General features: G+C 43.2%; 1 protein-coding gene across 1 annotated transcript in view; it reads left to right on the top strand.

Annotated features, from left to right (window-relative positions):
* The window catches only part of LOC138733027 (neuronal acetylcholine receptor subunit alpha-7-like), a 51,522-nt gene that overhangs the window by 9,039 nt on the left and 22,401 nt on the right, over positions 1-20,082 (top strand). The window contains exons 3-5 of the mRNA XM_069879898.1: positions 6,350-6,489; positions 17,081-17,125; positions 18,871-18,980. Of these exons, the coding sequence (XP_069735999.1) occupies positions 6,350-6,489; positions 17,081-17,125; positions 18,871-18,980 (295 nt within the window). The remainder of the gene's footprint in view (positions 1-6,349; positions 6,490-17,080; positions 17,126-18,870; positions 18,981-20,082) is intronic.

Raw genomic sequence — 20,082 nt, 5'->3', positions numbered from 1 at the left:
AAAACCAAACCCAACTAGCCTTAACCAGACTTGCCTGTTTCCACTGAAATCATTATTGTACCTGTCTGTTCCCATATGGTTTCCCCAGATCTCAGTTTTCCACATGTGCCTGGCACAGTGTTGAGTGGGCTTTTGATGGGAAGGTGCAGAATTTCTGTGTCTGTGAAAAGCTGTTTGTGAATGCTGTACAGATTGCCATGGCTACCTCACTGGCAGCACTTGGTTAGTGAAGTTCATAGTGCTATCCCTTGGGCTTTCCCTTGGTTTACTTGTTTGGGTGCTCAAATGTGATTGAGGTGAAGGAATGTGACAAACTGCTCTGTGAGCCAGTGGGAGCAGGGAGTCCAGAAGCCCACTCGAGTACACTGATCACCATATCACCAGCATATCACTTTTGTCATATGGTTTTGCTTCATTCCATTGGCTTCCATCACTGCTCCTCCTCACAGATCACATTATGGCTGGTGAGAGTCACCTTCAGACAGCCACAGTCATCTGAAACATGTCTAGCAAGGGGAATGCCCCCTATTCACCAGTCTTCCAACTCCCTTGTCCTGTGTTCCTTCCAAACCTAGTATTGTAGTAATTACAGTTATATTGCATGAGCTAATGTAAACTAGCATTACACTAAAAATATGGTTAATGACTGTTAATATTTTACTGTGTATCTCTTCAACAGACACACATATCTCAACCTTTAAAACATCTGCACTGAGCCAGCAGGACCAAAAATATAATCCCATACTTTCATTATGTAATGGCCTACATTCTCTTTTTAGCATGTTGTCATGTGCCTTAAGTCTTTGAGATGAAACCTGTCCTAGCATTCTCTTTAATACCCATCTCTGCAGGGAGCTCTTTATCTGCTGTGAAAGAACAGAAATGACCAATATCAGGAAGATTAGGTCCTTTTTGCCTATGAAAACATGGCATTTCTCACGTTCCTCTGGATATCTAATGAGTTTTGCGTGTAAGATGCAGAAACAATCTGCATAGCCAGAGCCAAAGATTAGAGTTAAAGATTACCTAGGAGGGAAGCAGATTAAAAAGAGCTTTTAAATGAGAGAGGTATTCAAATTCGTAACATGCAAACACACAGACACAGATGCATACAAGGTTAAGGCAGCTACTGTGATTCCATGTTTCTTATGTGAATACTCTTCCTTGGCGGTGGGATAACATGCTTTAAACCAAAGGACATTGAAAGAAATGATGCATTTACAGTCACAAACAAAAACAACAACACTGCACATAAGAACAAAAGCAGATAGGACACATCTGTGTCTCAGGGGATTAAGTGACATATGGCAGTGACATGCTTTACATTCTCAGAAATCTGCAAAATATACAAAACCAAGTAGGTGGTTTTTTATAGCTACCAGCATTAGTATATGCCACAAATTTTTTAATTGCTGTTGCCATTCTGATTGTTTATTCTGGTGAAGTTGCCTATGAAACAACCTTCTTTTTTTCTGGTATACTCCTGTAACTTCCCTCATAATATTTGTAACTGCTTATAGTGTGTGAGTGTCCGCTTGTGATCTTTCTATTTGCATTCCCAAAGAAATCCCTGTAAGAGTACAGTAATAAACTAAAATGAATATAAATAATAGAAAAGAAGCTACAGCAGAAGAGTCTGCAGAATGCTGGGAAAATACATGGAACTTCTAGGATTTAGCTCTGCTATCTATATGTTTTCCTAATGGCTTTTTTTGATCTGCAAATGTTCCAATTATAACAAGATTGTATACAATCATTACACAACAAAACGTAACAATACCTCTCAGTATAATGACTCTATTTTTCAAAATTGGCCAGAACTCCATTCAGTTACTTTTATGAAACAGTAAACCAACCAACCAACCAACCAAACACATACAGAGGGAATGTATCACAGTAATAATACAGACAGAAAAAAAGGACATAGATGTGGTGAAGTACCTGCAGGAGGTACAAGGCGGGTGAATATATACCACAGCAACAATATCGCTGCAATTTAGGATCTTTTATGAACTATCAGGGAACAAAATATTTAAAAGCAGCAATGTGATGGACCAGGAATATGCTATTGATCTTAGCTTACTGCTCTCTCCCTCTCCCTCTCCCTCTCCCTCTCCCTCTCCCTCTCCCTCTCCCTCTCCCTCTCCCTCTCCCTCTCCCCCTCCCCCTCCCCCTCCCTCTCCCTCTCCCTTTCTTGTAATTTTTAAGTTTGTTATTTATTTATTTCCTATTTTTTCTCATTGTCTTTCTTTTCTCTTTCATTTTTTTTTCCTACTCAGAAGTTTGCAGTATTTATTTTGTTTCTGGCTTTGCAGATGGAGCAGATGTCTGAGTTATACCGAGATCCACATGTCTTAGGTCACCATAAAACATGCAGGCCAATTGATGCAGCTCTCCTTGCCATCACTGGTGATAGAACGTGAGGAATTCAGTCTGAGACTGGATGTGGGGTTGTACAGTTGCTGACTTTGAGCTGACATCAGCCACCACCAGCTTGATCTAATTTAGTTGCAGTGTCTCAGAGGAATGAAACCCCTTTATAGATACCATGAAGGCTCCCAGTCAGTATGAGACACCATCTGTGCAAGCCTTATCAGAGGGGCCTCTCTCCCTCTAGCTATGAATCCACACTTTGTCCAAGTACATGGATGCAGTTATTAACTTGCTTCTAGGTTAGCTCTGAGAAGGTCTCAGCAATTTTTTTTTTCTTTTTAATACACAGTTATCCCATGTTTCAGTCCTAGTCTCTTGGCCTGCTGTGTCTGGGACATTGCAACATTGCAACATGTCTGCACTTGATAAAGAGGAAGAAGAGCTCAGGCTGTAAACTAACAGCAGGAAGATTTGCTTTATTTCCTGCTGAAATAATTCAAGGCAAGCATGTTGTAGGGAACAAAGGGGACAAGGACACATTTTCAGAAATGAGTCCATTGGCAAGCTACCTCTCCTATTTTATTGTAACAGGTTCTTCTTCCATATCATAGGACTTTCTGATCCAGCACAGCAGATACCACACAGTACCACCCTACCTGGAAAGTTCCCTGGTCTCACAGTAGTGAATTGGGAAGGACCTAGATTTTGTTGTATCTCTTGTTAAAGGAGGCAGTAACATTCTGCAATAGAGAAATGGCTCCTATGAAGGCTATCTTGCTGTGCAGTTATCAGGAATTCTACCCTAGAAAGAAAGATGAAATTCGACTATAGTATGTATTCCCAAGAGGCTGGTAGCTGTTTATAGGCCATGTTGATAAATTAGCAGGCTTCCTTCAGACTTCTTTGCACATGCAGAAGCATGGGAGGAGATTCAGACAGGCATTAAAAAGCTGAATGTTGTCCATGAATACCTCTGTTTTCCATAGAGCTCTTCACAAAACCACCAGGAGATTCGTTGCCTTAAGCCTCCCAGTTGCCTGCAATTATTTGGACAGTCAGGTTTGAGGGACAATCTAGACCCTGGCCTAGTAACCTCATTTCTCCTTTGTACTGAGGAGCCCAAAACGGCACCCAGCAGTCCAGCAGTGTCTCACCAGTGCTGAACAGAGTGGAAGGACCACCACTCTGGAACACTGGTGAAGCTTTGCTTGAGACAGCACAGTGTTCTGGTGGCCTTTGCAGCAAGAGTGCATTGCCACCTAATGGTCAATTTGGTATTTATAAGGACCCCCAGGGTTTTTCAGCCAACCTGATCTCCAGGCAGTGGGCCTCCAGACCATCCTGATGCCTGGGCTTACTTCTTCCCAGGGGTGTGACTTTTCCCTTTCTCTCACTGTATTTCATGAGGTTCCTTTCAGCCATTTCTCCAGTTTTTCAAGTCCCTTTTGAATGGCAGCGAGCCCATATGCTGCACCATATACACACCTCAGTTTTGTACCTTCTGAACGTACTGAGGGTGCATTCTGTCTCATCATTCATAATGATTTTAAACAGCATAAGCCCCAGTATCCATCCCTGGAGTACTCCACCACTGGCTAGCCTTCAGCTGGACTATGTTGCTCAATATAACCTTCTGAGCCTGACAGTTCAGCCACTTTTCAGTCCACCTCACTGTTAGCTCATCTGGCTTGGGAGCCACAGAAGAATATTTATGAGGATGTTGTCAGAAATGAAGTTAGAAGCCTTGCTAAACTTGAAATAAGCATACAGTGTTCTTTGCTCAAATTTTAATAAGATTGTTTGTTTTCCTACTGCTTCAAAGATAATTCAGAAACAGAGGAAACTCTGTCTGGGGCCGTAAGAGTCTCTCAGTTGCTCATAGATCCTTTATCTAGAAAGGATTGTGAGCTTTGCCAGTTACTTGTACTTACCTATAGCATACATAGGCAAGTAAGTCTGACATTGCATTTGGGAGGCTAACTTGGCAACCTTAAGATTCCAACTTAATTTACAAGGTGAAACAGTGCCACTGATATTGGTTAGATTTCCATGACTGAGGAGTCAGCAATGGTAATGCTTATTTTCCTGCAAATCCTGATAGATCCATACTTCCCCATCACCAGCAAATAGTTCATTTAGCACACGGTGATGTAGTGTCACAATGCATTAGCACAGGCATTAGAGAGGAAAAAACAAGGATCTCTCTGGAGTATGAAACATTAACTATTTGAAGATTAGAGTTTAAAGAAAAAACATACGAAAATACAGGTCTATCTTGTCAACTAGGTGCAAAACTGCAGTATTTCAATATTGGGCTGTTTCAGCTGATGCAGTTTAATGGGGAAAGGGGCCTGGCTTCAGCATGGTTGGAGCACACAGTACAAAGACAGCTTCCCGAAGCACACAGCAAAGGGTTATGCTCAGATCTTTCCAAATCAGACCTCCCTTGAGGGGGGTCTGCTTTAATGCACCGTGACAGAGATGGTTCCAGGGCACTCTAGCAGCCCAGCTGACTTCCAGAGACTGATGAAGGGTACTTTTCCCTCCTAAAAGCTATGGCAGGCAGTTTAAAGGAAGGTTAAAGGCAAATGTTACGTAAGTACTCAAGATGAGAGCAGTAGTGCAGGCAGACATTTCTTCCCTAAAGCACAGGAATGCGGCATGGTGGTGGTAGTGGTGGAGTGGGCAGGTGAGTGAAAGGTCGGCAAATTTGCTCAAAATACAGAGCCTTTTTCCCCATGGAATAACGTGTAGTTATTTTCACTGGTTTACTTTCCACAGAGGACCTTACAAGGAAGTTGTGGTGTACTGAGGCACTGGAAAGCAAGTACCAAGACCATAACAAAAGACCTAAATCACCACTTTGCAGGGAAGCTTGCGTAAGGTGTATAAGGAGGTACTTGTCTTTGCTGATGGTGATAACACAGCGTCCAATACTGACATGTTAGCAAGTGTTATTCTGGATCCCCTTGATCACGTAATGTATTGTGCAAGAGCAGGGAGGGACCATGAAGATGATGTGTTTGTGTAACTTACCAAAATAAGCAGGAATACTTTTCCTCCTTACTCAGTAGGCACTGCCATACTGGAAAGACATAAAGGTCCTTTTAGTATCAGGAAAACTGAAGAGAATACGAATTAAACAGGCTTATAAACAGTTTATAAACCTCATTTATTATTAGCTTTAAAAGTCATGGCTGCTATGATGGAGAAGAGCTTGGTTTGGGTTTGCAGGGTATGATGCGCACAAAAAGAGCCTGGAAAAGGCAGATGTGTTTGTTACAGTTTGTTTGCATTGTCAAAAAGATATTATTTATAACATCTGTGAGTGAAGACAAGTACTCTAGCTTTCATACCACCACCTCATTAAGCATTAACAAGTATGCTGCCATCAGAAGGGGAAAAGGCAAGGTAAGTAACCAAAAGCCTGCAAAGACTGCCGCACAAAACTGAAGAAGAAGTGAAGAATGCTTGCTACAGTCTTCTGAACACAGAAAAAGGCCTGATACATCAGCTCCAAGAAATAAGGACCTGTTACTCATTCTGGGTGTGTCCAAGTAATACCAGCATATACTTATAGCAGTCAATCTGTAGGAAACGAGAACTAGTAAACAGAAAGCCTCTGACTGTGTTTCAGGAATCTGTCTGGTGGTTTTTGAGCAACATCTCCACTGAGCATCAATAACAGGAGCACCAAGGGACAGGGACATTTACTCAGAGCCCCAGGTGCTGTTCAGTAGTTTCTGAGTGTTAGCAATGAGTTAGGGTGTCAGTAGGTTGTTTTTTTTTTTTGAGGGATCAACAGTCACATATTCAGAAAAGCTGTCTGTTAAACCCATGTGCAGAAATCTTGGTATTTTTGGCAAACTGCTTCCAAATTTGAAACGCCTTAAGACGAGCTTTTCAACAAAACAGGTAAAGAAAGAGGAGAGTGTGACCAACCCAAATAATGGATGTCTTCTTTCTTTTCCACTAGTCTCTCAGCAGGGTGAAAGCCAGAGGCGATTGTATAGAGAACTACTGAGAAACTACAATCGCCTTGAACGACCAGTAGTGAATGACTCCCAGCCTCTTGTAGTTGAGCTCCAGCTTTCTTTGCTGCAGATAATTGATGTGGTAAGTTACTTGGTCCTCTGTTCTCTACAACACCCATTTAGCCCATTTAGCATAACAAACCTAATCTCTCTTGTAGGTACCATACTTTTCCTCTTAATGAGGCTATCAGACGTGAAAGCAGACTGTCTTTGGCTAAGCAGCCTCACTAAATGCTGGAGTACATGCCTTGACACTTTGGAGCACAATATCCTCCTAAAACTACAGCCATCTCTGACACAACATGAGTTGCAAGGAGATAAATTATGTAGTTTTTTCCATTTGTTTTTAAAAGAAAAAGAATTCAATAAATTAGAAACCATGTATTACTACAAATTATTAATGATATATTCTCAGAACCATGCTGGGTGCAATAACGGATGACCACGTGCAGTTCAAAGCTGGCATCACTGCACTTACACTTCTTCACTAAACATTGTAATGGCATTGGCCTTTTCTCCCATCTTGTCTTTATCATGCACTGCAGCGGAAGGAGCCTGGTCTGAGATGAGGTTAGGTATATATAAAAGCCAAATCTGGAGGCACAGACCTCTAATTTTCTTGCAACTTGCTTTTTTAAAATCGGAGATTTGACCCAAGGAAGACGTTAACATATTAATCCAAATCCCTTTTTTTCATCATGAAGAGGTTTCTGTATAATAAAACACGATTCATAGAGAATTTCTTCCATCTACATGGAAAAAAATGCAGGAAGAACAATTTTGACCACCTTCACCGTGTCAACACAGCTAACAGTGGAACACTCCTTTCCTCATCCCACTCTGTCCATAGTCACTATTATGGGTTGGTTTCCAATATACTATAACTATCATGGAGGGAATGAGGAATAGAGAGAGTGTGCAAACCTTTCTGCAGCTGCAAATCAATTTGACAGAGGTCTCAAATATTTAAACTTTCTGAAGTTCTCTCAGTCTTTCTGGAAACGTGTAGTGCACTAGATGCTTTTCCTGGAAGGGTAAGCAGGACCCTGAAATTCTAGCTCCTGAGCATTGTGCCGTACAAGTGACAGCTCAGGCCAGATGCAGTGCTCCTGAAGGCAGGCAGCAGCCACTCAGGCAGGGTAAGCAGCTTTCTGTTTTGAAATGTTATCAACTGCATTTAACTGGAAGAGAGACGAGATTAGCACTTACAACTAGTCACTCATTCACACCAAGAGCTCACAGTCTGCTTCATGAAAAGAGCAGAGAAATCCTCCAGCTGACTTCAAACAAATTTAAGCAAGCAATTTCAAGTTTAGCAGAGGCATCTTAGCTCCAAAGATCATGCTTCAGCCCTTCTTTCACTGATGGAATTTTCTTGTAGTTATTTGAAGACTCAGGGTGGTAAGAGAGACTTCTTAGCCCTAGGGCTGTGACTGTGCGTTTTCAAAGTCAGTTAGTCAAAACTAGTTACATAAAAACTTTTTCCCGTTGGGTTTCACATGTGAATGTGAAATCCATCCTTCTACAAAATCAACATTCCTTTAAGCACTCTATATACATTATGTCAATGTCCACTACAACATCTTTGATTCCAGTCTTCTTTTTTGATTATCCACAATACGAAACACGTAATACAAGTCATCACACATACCAGAAACAAAGCTTTTTTTCCCCTCCAACTCCATACACACTACAGATGCTAGAAGCTAATCAGCTCAAGGCATTGCCCCAGGTTTGTGGTCTTGCAAGCTCCAATTATGGTGTGTGAAAAACATTCAAGGTCACCTAAAGTGCTTACCTGACATGACGTAAAAAATAGTCCTAGAAAATCTCTTGGCAGTTGAGCCCTTGTAGTGGACTGTGGCATCAACAAGTGGTTAAATCAACCAACTCGAAAATCCAGAAAACATGACTCCCATGGGTCTCTAAATCAGGAAGCAATGCAAGAATTTGCCAGCATCAAGAAGATCATGAGTACAGATGCAGGGCCTTGTTGCAACCCAAACTGGATCATACAGGGCTCCTCTGTGTGTGTCTGTGTGTGCGGTGTGTGGTTTGTGAGGGGCTTGGGCCCTAAAATTCATAGATTCTCTCAGGCTAGATTAGACAAATCAACACCAAACAATCAACTTCAAGGAATTTATTTGCACAGGTGAACTCTTAGGAATAAGATAGGCATCGACTTGTTAAATCTCTAGCAAGTAAAAGAGAAAGCAAGGAGGGGAGAAAAAGAAAGAGAACCACAGCTGATAACCAGTAAGTTGAAGTTTCCCATGAGGACAAGGGATTGTGATTGCAAGAGTTTTGCCAGACACTTGCAGAATAGTTTATCATCCTCTCCATCCTGGTCACATGGTCTGTCATGGACTCCCAGTGGGAAATCTGTCTTGTTGGCCTTCCCTCTCGTCCATACGCATAAGCACTAAATCTTATCATCACAATCATTGAGATCTGTACAACTAAACCCCTCCCTAACATAAAGACCCACACCGACACCTCTCCTTCCCTGCCAATCCTTCTGAAGAGCTTGTAGCTGGCAATTACAGCATTCCAGTCGTGAGAGTCATCTGGCCACATTTTGGTGAGGGTGACTAAGTCACAGCTATCCTGCTGCACAGTGGCTTCCAGCTCCTCCTATTTGTTGCCCACGCTGCATGCATTGGTGTAGATGCACTTGAGCTGGGCTATTGATTTCACCCTCAACACTGGCATGTTCATCCGTAGTGAGCCTGGTTACAAACCCTTCTGCCTTTGAACCTAGTTTTAATCCCTGCTGATGAGCCCCACCAGCTTATGAGCGAGAATCCTTTTCCCCCTTTGAGGCAGCTCTACTCCATGCATTCCAATGATTTTGTATATAATTCATTATGTTTTTATTAATAATTATATTTTTTCTTTTTATTGCTATTGTTTCATTAAAGCTCATTTAGTTCTAGTTTCCAACTCACAAGTCTCTTTCTCTGATTTCCTTTTCCCCTTTCCTGTGTGCAGGGGTTGGGGGCTGCCGAGTTTAACTGCTGACCATGCTGGGAGTTTGCTAAACTGGGACAGTTGTTCGTTTGAGTGAGAACTGCCAAAGCTAAAGGATGCCTGTCTGTAGAATCTATGCCATAAACTGTAGGTGAGGAGGCAGAAGGAAGGCAACATCCAGCCCTGTGGTACCCACCCTCTGTCTTGCACAGCCCTGGTAGTGTCAGTTTCTTCACATAATCTCAGTCAGATCTTAATGCTTTTAGCCGCTGACTTCCTCACTTTTAAGTGCTTTTGTTTCATAAGGTGCAAGATGGAGAAAGGCCTTGTTAAACTCTGCCAACCTGTGAAAACAACTCTGCTTTCTCATGTGAAAATGTACTTATTCATTCTGGCAAGTGTTAATCTGGCACAAGCACTGTTTCCCCTTTTGTAAGCTGTGGCTGGAGGCAAGAGGTCCTGTGAGTCTGTGAGGTGGCCAGTGCTGGCAGTGGTCCTACCAGCAGGGCAGATGAGGGTGGCAGCCAGCTGAACTAGCTGTGGGTGCTGCCCCAGGAGTTTTAGTTCACCTGTCCCTTCCTACACTGACTTTACAGGAGCTGGGTCATTCCCTCCCACCCTTCATCACTGCACTATCACATGTCCAAATCTCTGCTGGGTGTGACTAGCAAACCCAGATCAAAAGACAAGTGATTCAAGGAAACAAAAATAAATATGCCAGTAGACATAAGCACCAGTTCATATTATATGCCAAATATAGTATCTGTATTCACTAGATTAAACCATAATCCTGATAGTACATCCTGTACAAATCTTTTAGAGAAATATAACTTCAGTGTAAACTGGACCATTCAAGAACTGAAAGAGGGTGTATAGAAAAGAGAGAGAACTAATAAGGAAAGGACTATGAAGCATTGTATTTAATTAACATCGAATTGTATTTAATTACAAAACATTGATAAATGCTATAGAGAGAAACTGAGTCTTTCAACCCCTCTAGATTAAAGCATCTTTCATTTTCCTCTCTTAGTAATGCTTTTGTATTTATTTGTGGGTTTCCTGCATAGCCTCTGTGAGCTATGTTTACTCTGTTCCTTCTTGTATACACCTAATCTACCAAACCACATATCTTTCCAGAAAGATTTTTCTCTGTGAAAAATTTCAGTCTCACCTTGGAAGAGCAAATTCAGTGAGACCAAAAAAGTGAGAATGATGCAAAATGCTGCATCTGAGAAGGAAAACAGATTGGACATAATTATAAAAGTTGAAAATCTGTAACTAGTGATCATGAATAGTATTCACTTAAACTCCAGGTAGAAAAATTACAGAAAGAATTGTAGACCAAAAGCTTCATTAAAGTCAAATCCCAGATTCACTAAAGTGAAATCCTAAACTCTCTCACCTGGTCATAAAACTCAGTGTGACCAATTTCTAGCATATTTCAAGCATAAATAAATTTTTCTTTCCATTAGCATGGAGGGAGCTTGAAGAGTGGGAAAGCCAGGCCTACTTCACCCATGAATTATTATTTTATCTGCCTTCTAAGTGCCAAGCATTACCAAAATGTCAGTCACAGTAAACCAATTGAAAAAGTTAGGCATCATTGCTATTATGGCTTCCTACCTAATACTACTTTGTGCACACACTTGCACGAAGTATTACCATGAAGCCTTAGTTACCTGAATTTTATGTGCAGCTTTTTTTTTTTTGCTGACTTCTGCCTGGCACAGGGCAAAGAATGAAGGGGGCTCACTTGGTGAGCGACAATTAAATAGTTTCTTTTCTTTCAGCATGGTTCCCCAAGCTGTACTTGGTGGCTTTGGCTCTAACAAAAGTATTGCTGATTTTCTTGTGGCATTTTCAGTGGTGGTCACCCAGCTTGGGCATTTCACATTAACTAAACAATTTTCTGATTGCCTGGTGAAAGGACTGTACTACATTCTTTGAAGATATGGGAATTCAGATCCTGAGCACATGGATATTCCTTAATCTTGGGAAACTAATTTTAGCCATCAAGGATTTTTAAGAGACTTTAGTATTTATACATCTGCTCCCCAAGGTACACAGGATTAAAATGAGAGTTTCCTGATCATCACCCAGGAACTTAATAGCAGTGGCAGGGAAAGAAATTCATCCTTTGGAGAAGCATTCATCTGCTTGAAATGGAAAATGTTTTCCACATCTCTTCAAGGAAAGGCAGCAGGATCCCCAGAAATCAAAGGCTTGTCTTCGCCACAGTCCCCTGGCAACTGTAAAAGCTGTCATGCAGCAGAGGCACTGCAAATGGTCAGATATCTAAAGCCATGAGTTGCAATAATGCTGTTAAACCAAATCTGTTGGGGTAGCCTTGAATAAAGTCTTTCTTAGCCTCTCAGTATTTAAAAGTTTAGTATTTTAGCTCTGTGTTCTTGAGTGTAACCCCTGGGAGTCAGTGACTTAGGCTCCTCAGTGAAAACCTTTCCCCAGACCATGTTCCACCACTTTAAGAGCTCACTTGAGTTTTGGAACAGCAGGTCAAGCGAGGCATGTCCCTTTACTTTGCTGTGCTGTCACAGCAGCTTACAAATACAGGAAGAAAAAGCAAAGGCAGCCTTGCAGATGGCCTGAATGCAAGACTCTGATTAGTACTTAAGGTTGGCCCTTTTGGGACGTTTTCCAACCCTTCTGCCTTTGCCTGTGATTTCAAATGCTGAAAAAGGCAATGAATAGGGAATAGCTTGTAATAATGATTCATGTTTGGTCCCATTTATTGAAAAAGATGCAAATTGTTCATCAAACACATGGAGTGTTATTTAAGGATGAGATAGCCACTATGGAGAATATACAAACTATGTGTGTATATCCACTATGTGTGGATGACTTGGGAATTTAATGGAGGACTGGCCACTTTTTGCTAGTGACATCTCATCCTTTCCCCAAGAAATCAAGCATGTACATCAGTTCATGTAAGCAGTCAGAGAGCAGTGCTGTGCTGGAAAGACATGTGGGGCCGTCTGGCCCAGGTCCTGTGGTTTCCATGAGAAGCATCTGTGAAACAGTGGGACAAAGCCAGTGGCTTCACTCTCCCCAGCACCCTGTAGCAGTGTGGGGACAGAGAGTCCTTGGAATTTGCAGGCCTTTGTTGAAGGGCTTGAGGTCAAACAGTCTCAAAATTAGTGCTAGAAACTCTAACATGACACACTTAAATAAAATTAGTTTCCTAAGGCAGTAACTCACAACCACCAGCTGTAGTTGATGGCCATGTCACACGTGCAGGGCAAGAACAACTGCCTTTTTTCACCACAGCAGCAGAATAAATTGAAAATTGTGGGCAAAAAGGCAGGTAAAGCACAAATCTCAAGTCTCCTGGCAGCCTCTTATTCACCAGTTGTGTGAGTGAATAAGAGGGCTGCCTTCTCTGACACCCTGGCTAGCAGCAGAAACTTCATTTCTTCCCTTGTTCCTTCCTCACACTCTTTCATTTGGTGAATGCATGTCCTGAAGCAGCTTTTGCATCCAGGCCTTTGCGTTTAACATCTGTACAAAAGTAACTGGTTGGTCTCTTGACAAATGGGGAATCAAGGCCTTCAGAAGGAACACCTTTCACATACTTTGTTGCGCAGGCATTGTGTTTCCTGAGGAACATGGCTGATCTTCCTGTGCTTGTAGTCTGTTCTTCACACAGCCCCTGCTTGAATACCATGCCACTCCCAGTACAGAGTTCTCTTAAACTCTCCACTCTCACCATAAGTGACTGCTCCTGGGTGCACAGGTCTGCAGTGGCAGGAGTGTGATCTCACGATGGCCAGACCCTCCAATACATAAAGCTCCTTCTACAAAACTAAGTGTGCAAAGGTCTGCTGGAAGGAGCAGATGAGGTGCAATGATGCTCGCCTCCAGAATGCTTTTCTGGAAAGGAAAACACTGTGGGTGGTTAGAGGCAGCAGGACCAGGCAGCTTCATGCTGCTATCCAGTGCAAAGACCAAAAGACAGGTTGCACTGCTTGCCCACACTGAAGGAACATGTGCCTCTCTGAGACAGGAGAGGGACCGAGAAAAGCATGACTTCAATGAGAAGCCAGTAGCAACAGATGGGAATGTGTCTTAACCTTATGTGACAAACACTTATGAGAACTCACCTCCAATAATTCGTAGAGGAAAAGTCCCAAGCAACAAAATATTATCTAGATGTTGGCTTGGCGAGGGAGAATCTACTGAGAGACAGTGATGCAAAAGGCAGGCAGACCTACACACATTATAAGCTTTGGATTGAAAACAGGGAAAAGAATCACAGAATAATAGAATGGTTTGGGTTGGTTGGAAGGGGCATTAAAGATCATCTAGTTCCAGCCTCCCTGACATGGGCAAGGATGCCTTCCACTAGATCAGGTTGCTCAAAGCCTCATCCAACCTGGCCTTGAATGTCTCCAGGGATAGGTCATCCATGACTTCTCTGGGCAGCCTCTTGCAGTGCCAGTAAAAAAATTTCTTCCTAATACCTAATCTAAATCTCCCTTCTTTCAGGTTAAAACTGTTATCCCTTGTCCTATCACTCTACTCCCTGACAAAGAGCACCTCCTTATCTTTCCTGTAGACCCCCTGTTGCAAGTACTGGAAGACTGCTATAAGGTCTCTTCGGAGCCTTCTCTTCTTTATGCTAAGCAAGCTGAACTCTCTCATCCTGTACTTCTAAGGGAGGCCCTCTGATCACCTTTGTGGCCCTATGGACTTGCTCTAACAAGTCCATGTCCTTCCTGTGCTGAGGACTCTATAACCACATGCAGTACTCCAGATGAGGTCTCATGAGAGCAGAATAGAGGGGCACAATCACCTCTCTCAACCTGCTGGTCACACTTCATTTGATGCAGCCCAGGATATGGTTAGCTTTCTGGGCTGCAAACACACATTGCTGGGTCATGTTGAGCTTCTCATCCACCAGCACTCCAAGTTCTTCTCTTCAGAGCTGCTCTCAATCCATTCTCCACTTAGCCTGTACTTGTGCTTGGGATTGCCCCAGCTCAGGTGCAGGACCTTGCAGTTGGCCTTGTGTACTTCATGAATTTTGCACAGGACCACCTCTCAAGCTGGTCAAGATCCCTCTAGATGGCATCTCTTCATTCCAGTGTGTTGACGATATCATACAGCTTGGTGTCATCAGCAGACTTACTGAGGGTGCCCTCAGGTGGTCTTGCATCCAATCTTCTCCTTCAGTGGGTGGTTCTTCACTTTGCTTTCTGCAACTTGGACGGAGTGGCTTGAGCCCTGGCTAGTGAAGACTGAAGCAAAATAGTTGTTGACTGCCTCAGCCTTCTCCATATCCTGGGTAACCAGGTCTCTTGCTCCCTTCTGGAGAATGTTGACATGCACTCTACTCTTCCTATTATCACTGACATATCTATATGAACTTTTATTGTTGTCTTTGATATCTCTGGCCAGATTTAATTCTATCAGAACATTAGTTGTCCTAATCTGATCATTGCCTGCTTGGACAGTTTCTCCATATTCCTCTCAGGCTACCTGCCCTTGTTTCCACCTTCTGAAGACCTCCTTTTTGTGTTTAAATTTGTCCAGGACTTCCCTGTTCATCCATGCAGATGATACCCCCTCCTTCATTTCCCTGGCCTATCCTTCCTAAAGGGCCCATATCCCTCCATTCCAACCCTTCAGTCATAGGAGCCATATCACCCTACCTCCGTGACATCACTGAGATCATAGCGCTGCAGGCATGTGCACACCCCTGACTCCTCCTGTTCATTTCCTGGGCTGTGTGTGTTTGCATAGAGGCACTTCAGTTGGGTCCCTGATGAAGCTGATATACTGGCTGGAGAGTCTTTGTGTTTCCCTTCAGGTGCTCTCCTGCTGACCTGTGTTTCTTCTGCAGACTATGGGCACCTGTTACTGGCAATGGCATCAAACTGATAGAAGTGGGATGGATGGAGGTCCCCTTCTGCTGTTTTTTAAGTCCCTTTAGGCTTTTAAGGCCCTTTTCACCAGGTTGACAAGCCTATTACCAAGGATGCTCTCCCCCGTCCCCAACGGATGGACCTCATCAACCCTCAGTAGACCAGGTTGCTCAAAGTGAGTCCCATGGTCTGAGTAGCCAAACCCCTGGCTGCTGCACCAGTCCTGCGGCTATCTGTTGATTTGCCAGACTCAACTCGCTCTTTCAAACTCCATCCCTTTGACTGGGAGGACTGATGAAAAACTCCTCAAGAGTCCCCTTTCAGGGTTCTCTAATGTCCCTTGACTGATGCCCCTCAGACCGCTCCTGGTGGTATTGCTGATGCCCATGTGAAACAACAGTGGTGGATAGTAGTCAGTGGGCTGTACAACATTTGGTAGCCTCTTGGTGACATTCCTGATATGAGCCACTGGTAGACAACATACTTTACCAGAGAACGGGTTGGTTTGGCAAATGGATGCCTCCATACCTCTCAGAAGAGAGTATCCCACTACTATCACCTGTTGTCTTTTTTTACTTGCACTGGTTGTTATCTGAGAAACTGATTGGGCTGCCGTATTGGGCTTCAGTATTGTTCCTGATGTGATGAGCATTTCCTCTTTGGTTTGCCTTGCCCTTGCAAGATTCCATTCTTCATTATTGTCCCCTCTCCCTCCTGGAAGCCAGCAGAGAACTCTTCAGCTGTCGGGGCGTGAGTCCACTGCAGACTGTGCTTGGAATCAGCTAACTGGCTCCTTCTTGTCCTCCCTGATGCTGCACAGCTTTCTCACTGCCTCCTTCAGCTCAGCTGCTTGCTGCAGGATCTTCTCCATCTGAGCACACCTTTTGCAGGCATGTCTGCCACCTGCCTCTGCCCCAGAAGAAAGGTCCACGCACTTCCAGCAGATTGGAATCTGGACCGCCACCTCTCCCTTCAGTGCCTCAGTCTGCACAGAGGCATTGGCCACTGCAGGAGTAGATGGTGCAGAACCCCAAGATCAAGCAGCAGCCTTTGCTCTCAGATGAGCGCCCATCATTCTGCTTTGAGGGTCTGCTAGGATGAGTGATCATGAACTGTGTAGATTGTCACAGAATGCGCTTGGGTGCTGGGTTCTGTGAGTCTCAGGTCTTCCACTGGGCCAGTAGAATGCCCTCTTTGGAGAGAGGTGCTCTCCAAACTTCCATGTCGCACTCTGGCTGACAGGTCATGCTCTGTTTGCCTGCCCTGTTTGCTGGTGTTCTGTACCGTTGGAGGGTATGTGGGATGGCTGTGGCTTCACCCACACCAGGTCAGCTGCCATTGTGAGAGCTGCAGCTTCTTGGTGGATCTCCACCAGACTGTGTGCACCCCTGGAATCACCCAAGTTCAGGAAACCACCCCTGAATGTCATGCTCCCCTGCTCTGCAGTGGTCCATGCTTGCACCAATACCTCCATCTTGTTTTGACCAACTAGCTAGAAGGAAAAACTTGTGCTTTTGGTTAGCAGTCTGATTGTTCACAGCAGAATAAATGTGATTATCTGTTATTTTCACTTATGTTGTTGATCAGTTATGAGAAATGCAGGAGGTCTGTATGTTTAAAAGATACAACAAAGCGATTTTTGTCTTGGCCACGCAATGCAGTTCAGTAGTTTTGCACTAAGCTCACAATATAATCTATAAAGTTAGTGTTTTTTACCCCAAGAGTCTGTGGTAAATAAATTCTTCCATCTGTAATCAAACTGTACTTTGAGTCTCATCCATTTTTCTCTTCTCTTCCCTTTCCTTCCCACTTTGTTCAAAGGATGAGAAGAATCAGGTGCTGATCACAAATGCTTGGCTGCAGATGGTGAGTAATTTATGTCAAAAAATTTAAAAAAAAAAACCCAACCCTTTCTAATAGCAAACTACTGAATGTGATTTCCTGGCTGAAAAGTGAGATTTCTGTCTTTTAACTTGTCTATAATGTGAAACAAGCAGACATTGTGAGTCCTTTGATATTTCTCCACTGCTTCTTTTCATAGTGAAAACAAAATGTGGGAGACCACATTAATCCTTTGAGCAGACCTGTTGACCTTTGGAGGGTGAAACAAACTGTGTTGTCAGGCCAGTGGAAGTAGGGATCTGCTTTCAAAGACCCCATAGTTAAGGTCCCATCATAGCTGAAGGAGAGATTCTTCAAGTGGCCCAAGGCCTTATCCAAGGTTAGTGAAGGGACTTGTGAAGGAAGGAGCCAGACTCCCAGTAAGACACAGACACCGTGCACTCACGGCTTCTGGGAAAATCCCCACCTCCATCTGAAACAAGGAGCCAGAAGTGCTCCAGTGGAAGGCAGGAAACAAAGAACCTCAGCACTTTCCCCTAAATGCTGCATTGCAATCATGCTGGACCATGTGCACACTGCTTGGGCTGGGTGGTTGGGTGTCAGGTCCTGCAAGTGGCTCCACCCTGCATTTCAGCAGGGTACAGGCACATCAATGGGAATGCTGCTTTCCTTCATGCTTTACAAGCCTCATCATGTTCCTCCTCCCTGTTCTGCAGCCTGCCTCATCTGAGGAGTGACCTGCAGTAGTTATGCAGGATAGGGAAATGTGATCTTCACTGAGGGCTTCTGGGCATGGAATTTCCTCTCAGGTCTGCTGCTGGCCACGTACAGCAAGAGATATTGTCATATGGCACCTAAATGATCTCCTTAATGGCCTGTGCTCAGTAAAGATGCAGCTCTGGAGGGAAAGGCCTGTGGGAGACTTGAATGATTGAACTAATTCTGCTTTGACGTTAGCAGCCAAACACTATCTCATGTTAATAGGTGCAGCTGAACGGGCTGTTTCTGCCTCAGCTGCCTGCTGGGATTTGCAGCAGAAATGAGTTGTTTTCTGTTGCAATAACTAACCCAGACCAATCTACAGGACTGTGATTGTCGGAGTAGAGCCTGTGGGTAGCCTGTGGGTATCCTGTTGCTTGCAAAGGAGTCCTTCAGTTACAGCACTGATCACTGTTTTCCTTGTAGCCTTTTCATAAAGTTTTGCTGTAGTCACAGCAAAAGCTGTGCCTGCACCTTTCTTGAATTAAATGTTTGTGTTGGAGCGGAGGAGAGACAATCAGAAACAATTCCCTGGGACATAAAATTCACTTACCTACTGCTCATAGCAAGGTGGCTATTAAAAGAATCACCTAACCTTTATATCATTAAATCATTTACACCAAAAAGGGATTCTCAGACCATTGTCCATGTACCACCGATGATATCAATGTAGTTCAAACCACCTCAGCTCAGAACCAGTGTGTTTCATGGAGGTAATTACTGCCAGGGTTTCTGGTGGCCCACCAGAAAAGGGTTTAGATGCCTAGCTTTGAGCCACAAGGTGGAGAGGTTAGACACTAAATGAAAATGCAACTCATGGCATTCAATCTTCATACTGTAGATTCCTCACAATATCTGTCAACATTTCATAATAATCAAAGCCAAACACTAAACTGTTATCATACTACTGTTATTTCGATTGGCAAAATCCAGTTTGTTCCCATAGTATTCCAAACAACTTTGAAGAATTTTACCAGCTCATATAATCTGATGTGTGTTTTTGCCAACAGTACTGGGTTGATGTTTACTTGTCTTGGGATCAGTATGAATACCCAGGGGTGCAGAACTTGCGCTTTCCAGCTGACCAGATTTGGGTACCAGACATTCTTCTGTATAACAGGTAAGCAAGATGTGCAATGGCCGGTGGGAGCCTAGAACTAGAGCATTAGATGCTGGAAATCAACCATGCATGCTTCACTGAAATTCTGGGCCTTTTGCCATCTGGAGATTTTGCTCTTACTCTTGAAACAGTAGCAATAAAAGCAAACAAGCACGAGCTACTACATTTTTCTAATAGCCAATCTAAGTCTTCCTTGCTGTAGTTCTGCAGATGTCTTCTTTACCTTTTTCCAGTGATTGTAGAAAGAAAACAATTCATATTGTCTTTACAATTTCCATGGCTTTCCTGGAAAATTATTATCATGTCTCTGCCATGGTGTTCCAACTTGAAAAAAACGAACATTCCTTTCTTCTCACTTTCCTCATCACTCATATTTTATAAATCTCTCCATCATTGCCTTTCCCCTCTGAACACTGTCTAACCTGTTTTTCCTCCCTAGAGTAGAATTCAGCTCTCAAGACAGCGCTTCTGCAATGTTGAATTGAAGCTCCCTAGACAGATATTTCCTTAGTGTGGGGGATTTGGCTTTTACTCTCACATCTTAGTTTTGGACTGCATTTCATCCTGTTTGTTTCCCCCAGTTCACCAAGATCCATTTTCCATTCCAAGCCCTCAATTTAAAATACTTGAAGGAGACTTGGAGTGATCGGGATTGTTTAAATGTTCTTTGCTTCAGCTCTCTTCCTCACAGACTCTTTATTTCTTTTTAGTGTCTGAAATGGAGGCACATAGCCCAGTCTATATTACTAAATTTTTTTAATAAGGACATGATGGGGAAAGGCTTTCTAACCTTCAGATATATCACCCACATCCTCTTTCTTGGTTAATCAGTAAAAAATTAGATTGATTTGGTGCAGTTGGCCCTTGACAAATCTGCGCCAACAGTTTTCACCTCATTATCTTTGAAGTTTGGCTGATGTGTCCATAATTCCACCTTTAACAAAAAAAATCACAATTCTCTTTGATCTTCCCTAATTCACTGAGACCTTCCCTGTTCTCCACAAGGCCTCACAGAGAATTTTTAAAGCTTCAGAGCGTATTTCAATCAGTCCTTTCTGTCCTCAAGAGGAAATTTCATCAGCCCTGACAACTGGAATATGTC

The sequence above is a fragment of the Phaenicophaeus curvirostris genome, chromosome Z (genome assembly GCF_032191515.1).
Source record: "Phaenicophaeus curvirostris isolate KB17595 chromosome Z, BPBGC_Pcur_1.0, whole genome shotgun sequence".
NCBI classification, from domain to species: Eukaryota; Metazoa; Chordata; class Aves; order Cuculiformes; family Cuculidae; genus Phaenicophaeus; species Phaenicophaeus curvirostris.
The sequence above is the reverse complement of the archived record's forward strand: the minus strand, read 5'-3'. Positions and strand labels throughout refer to the sequence as shown.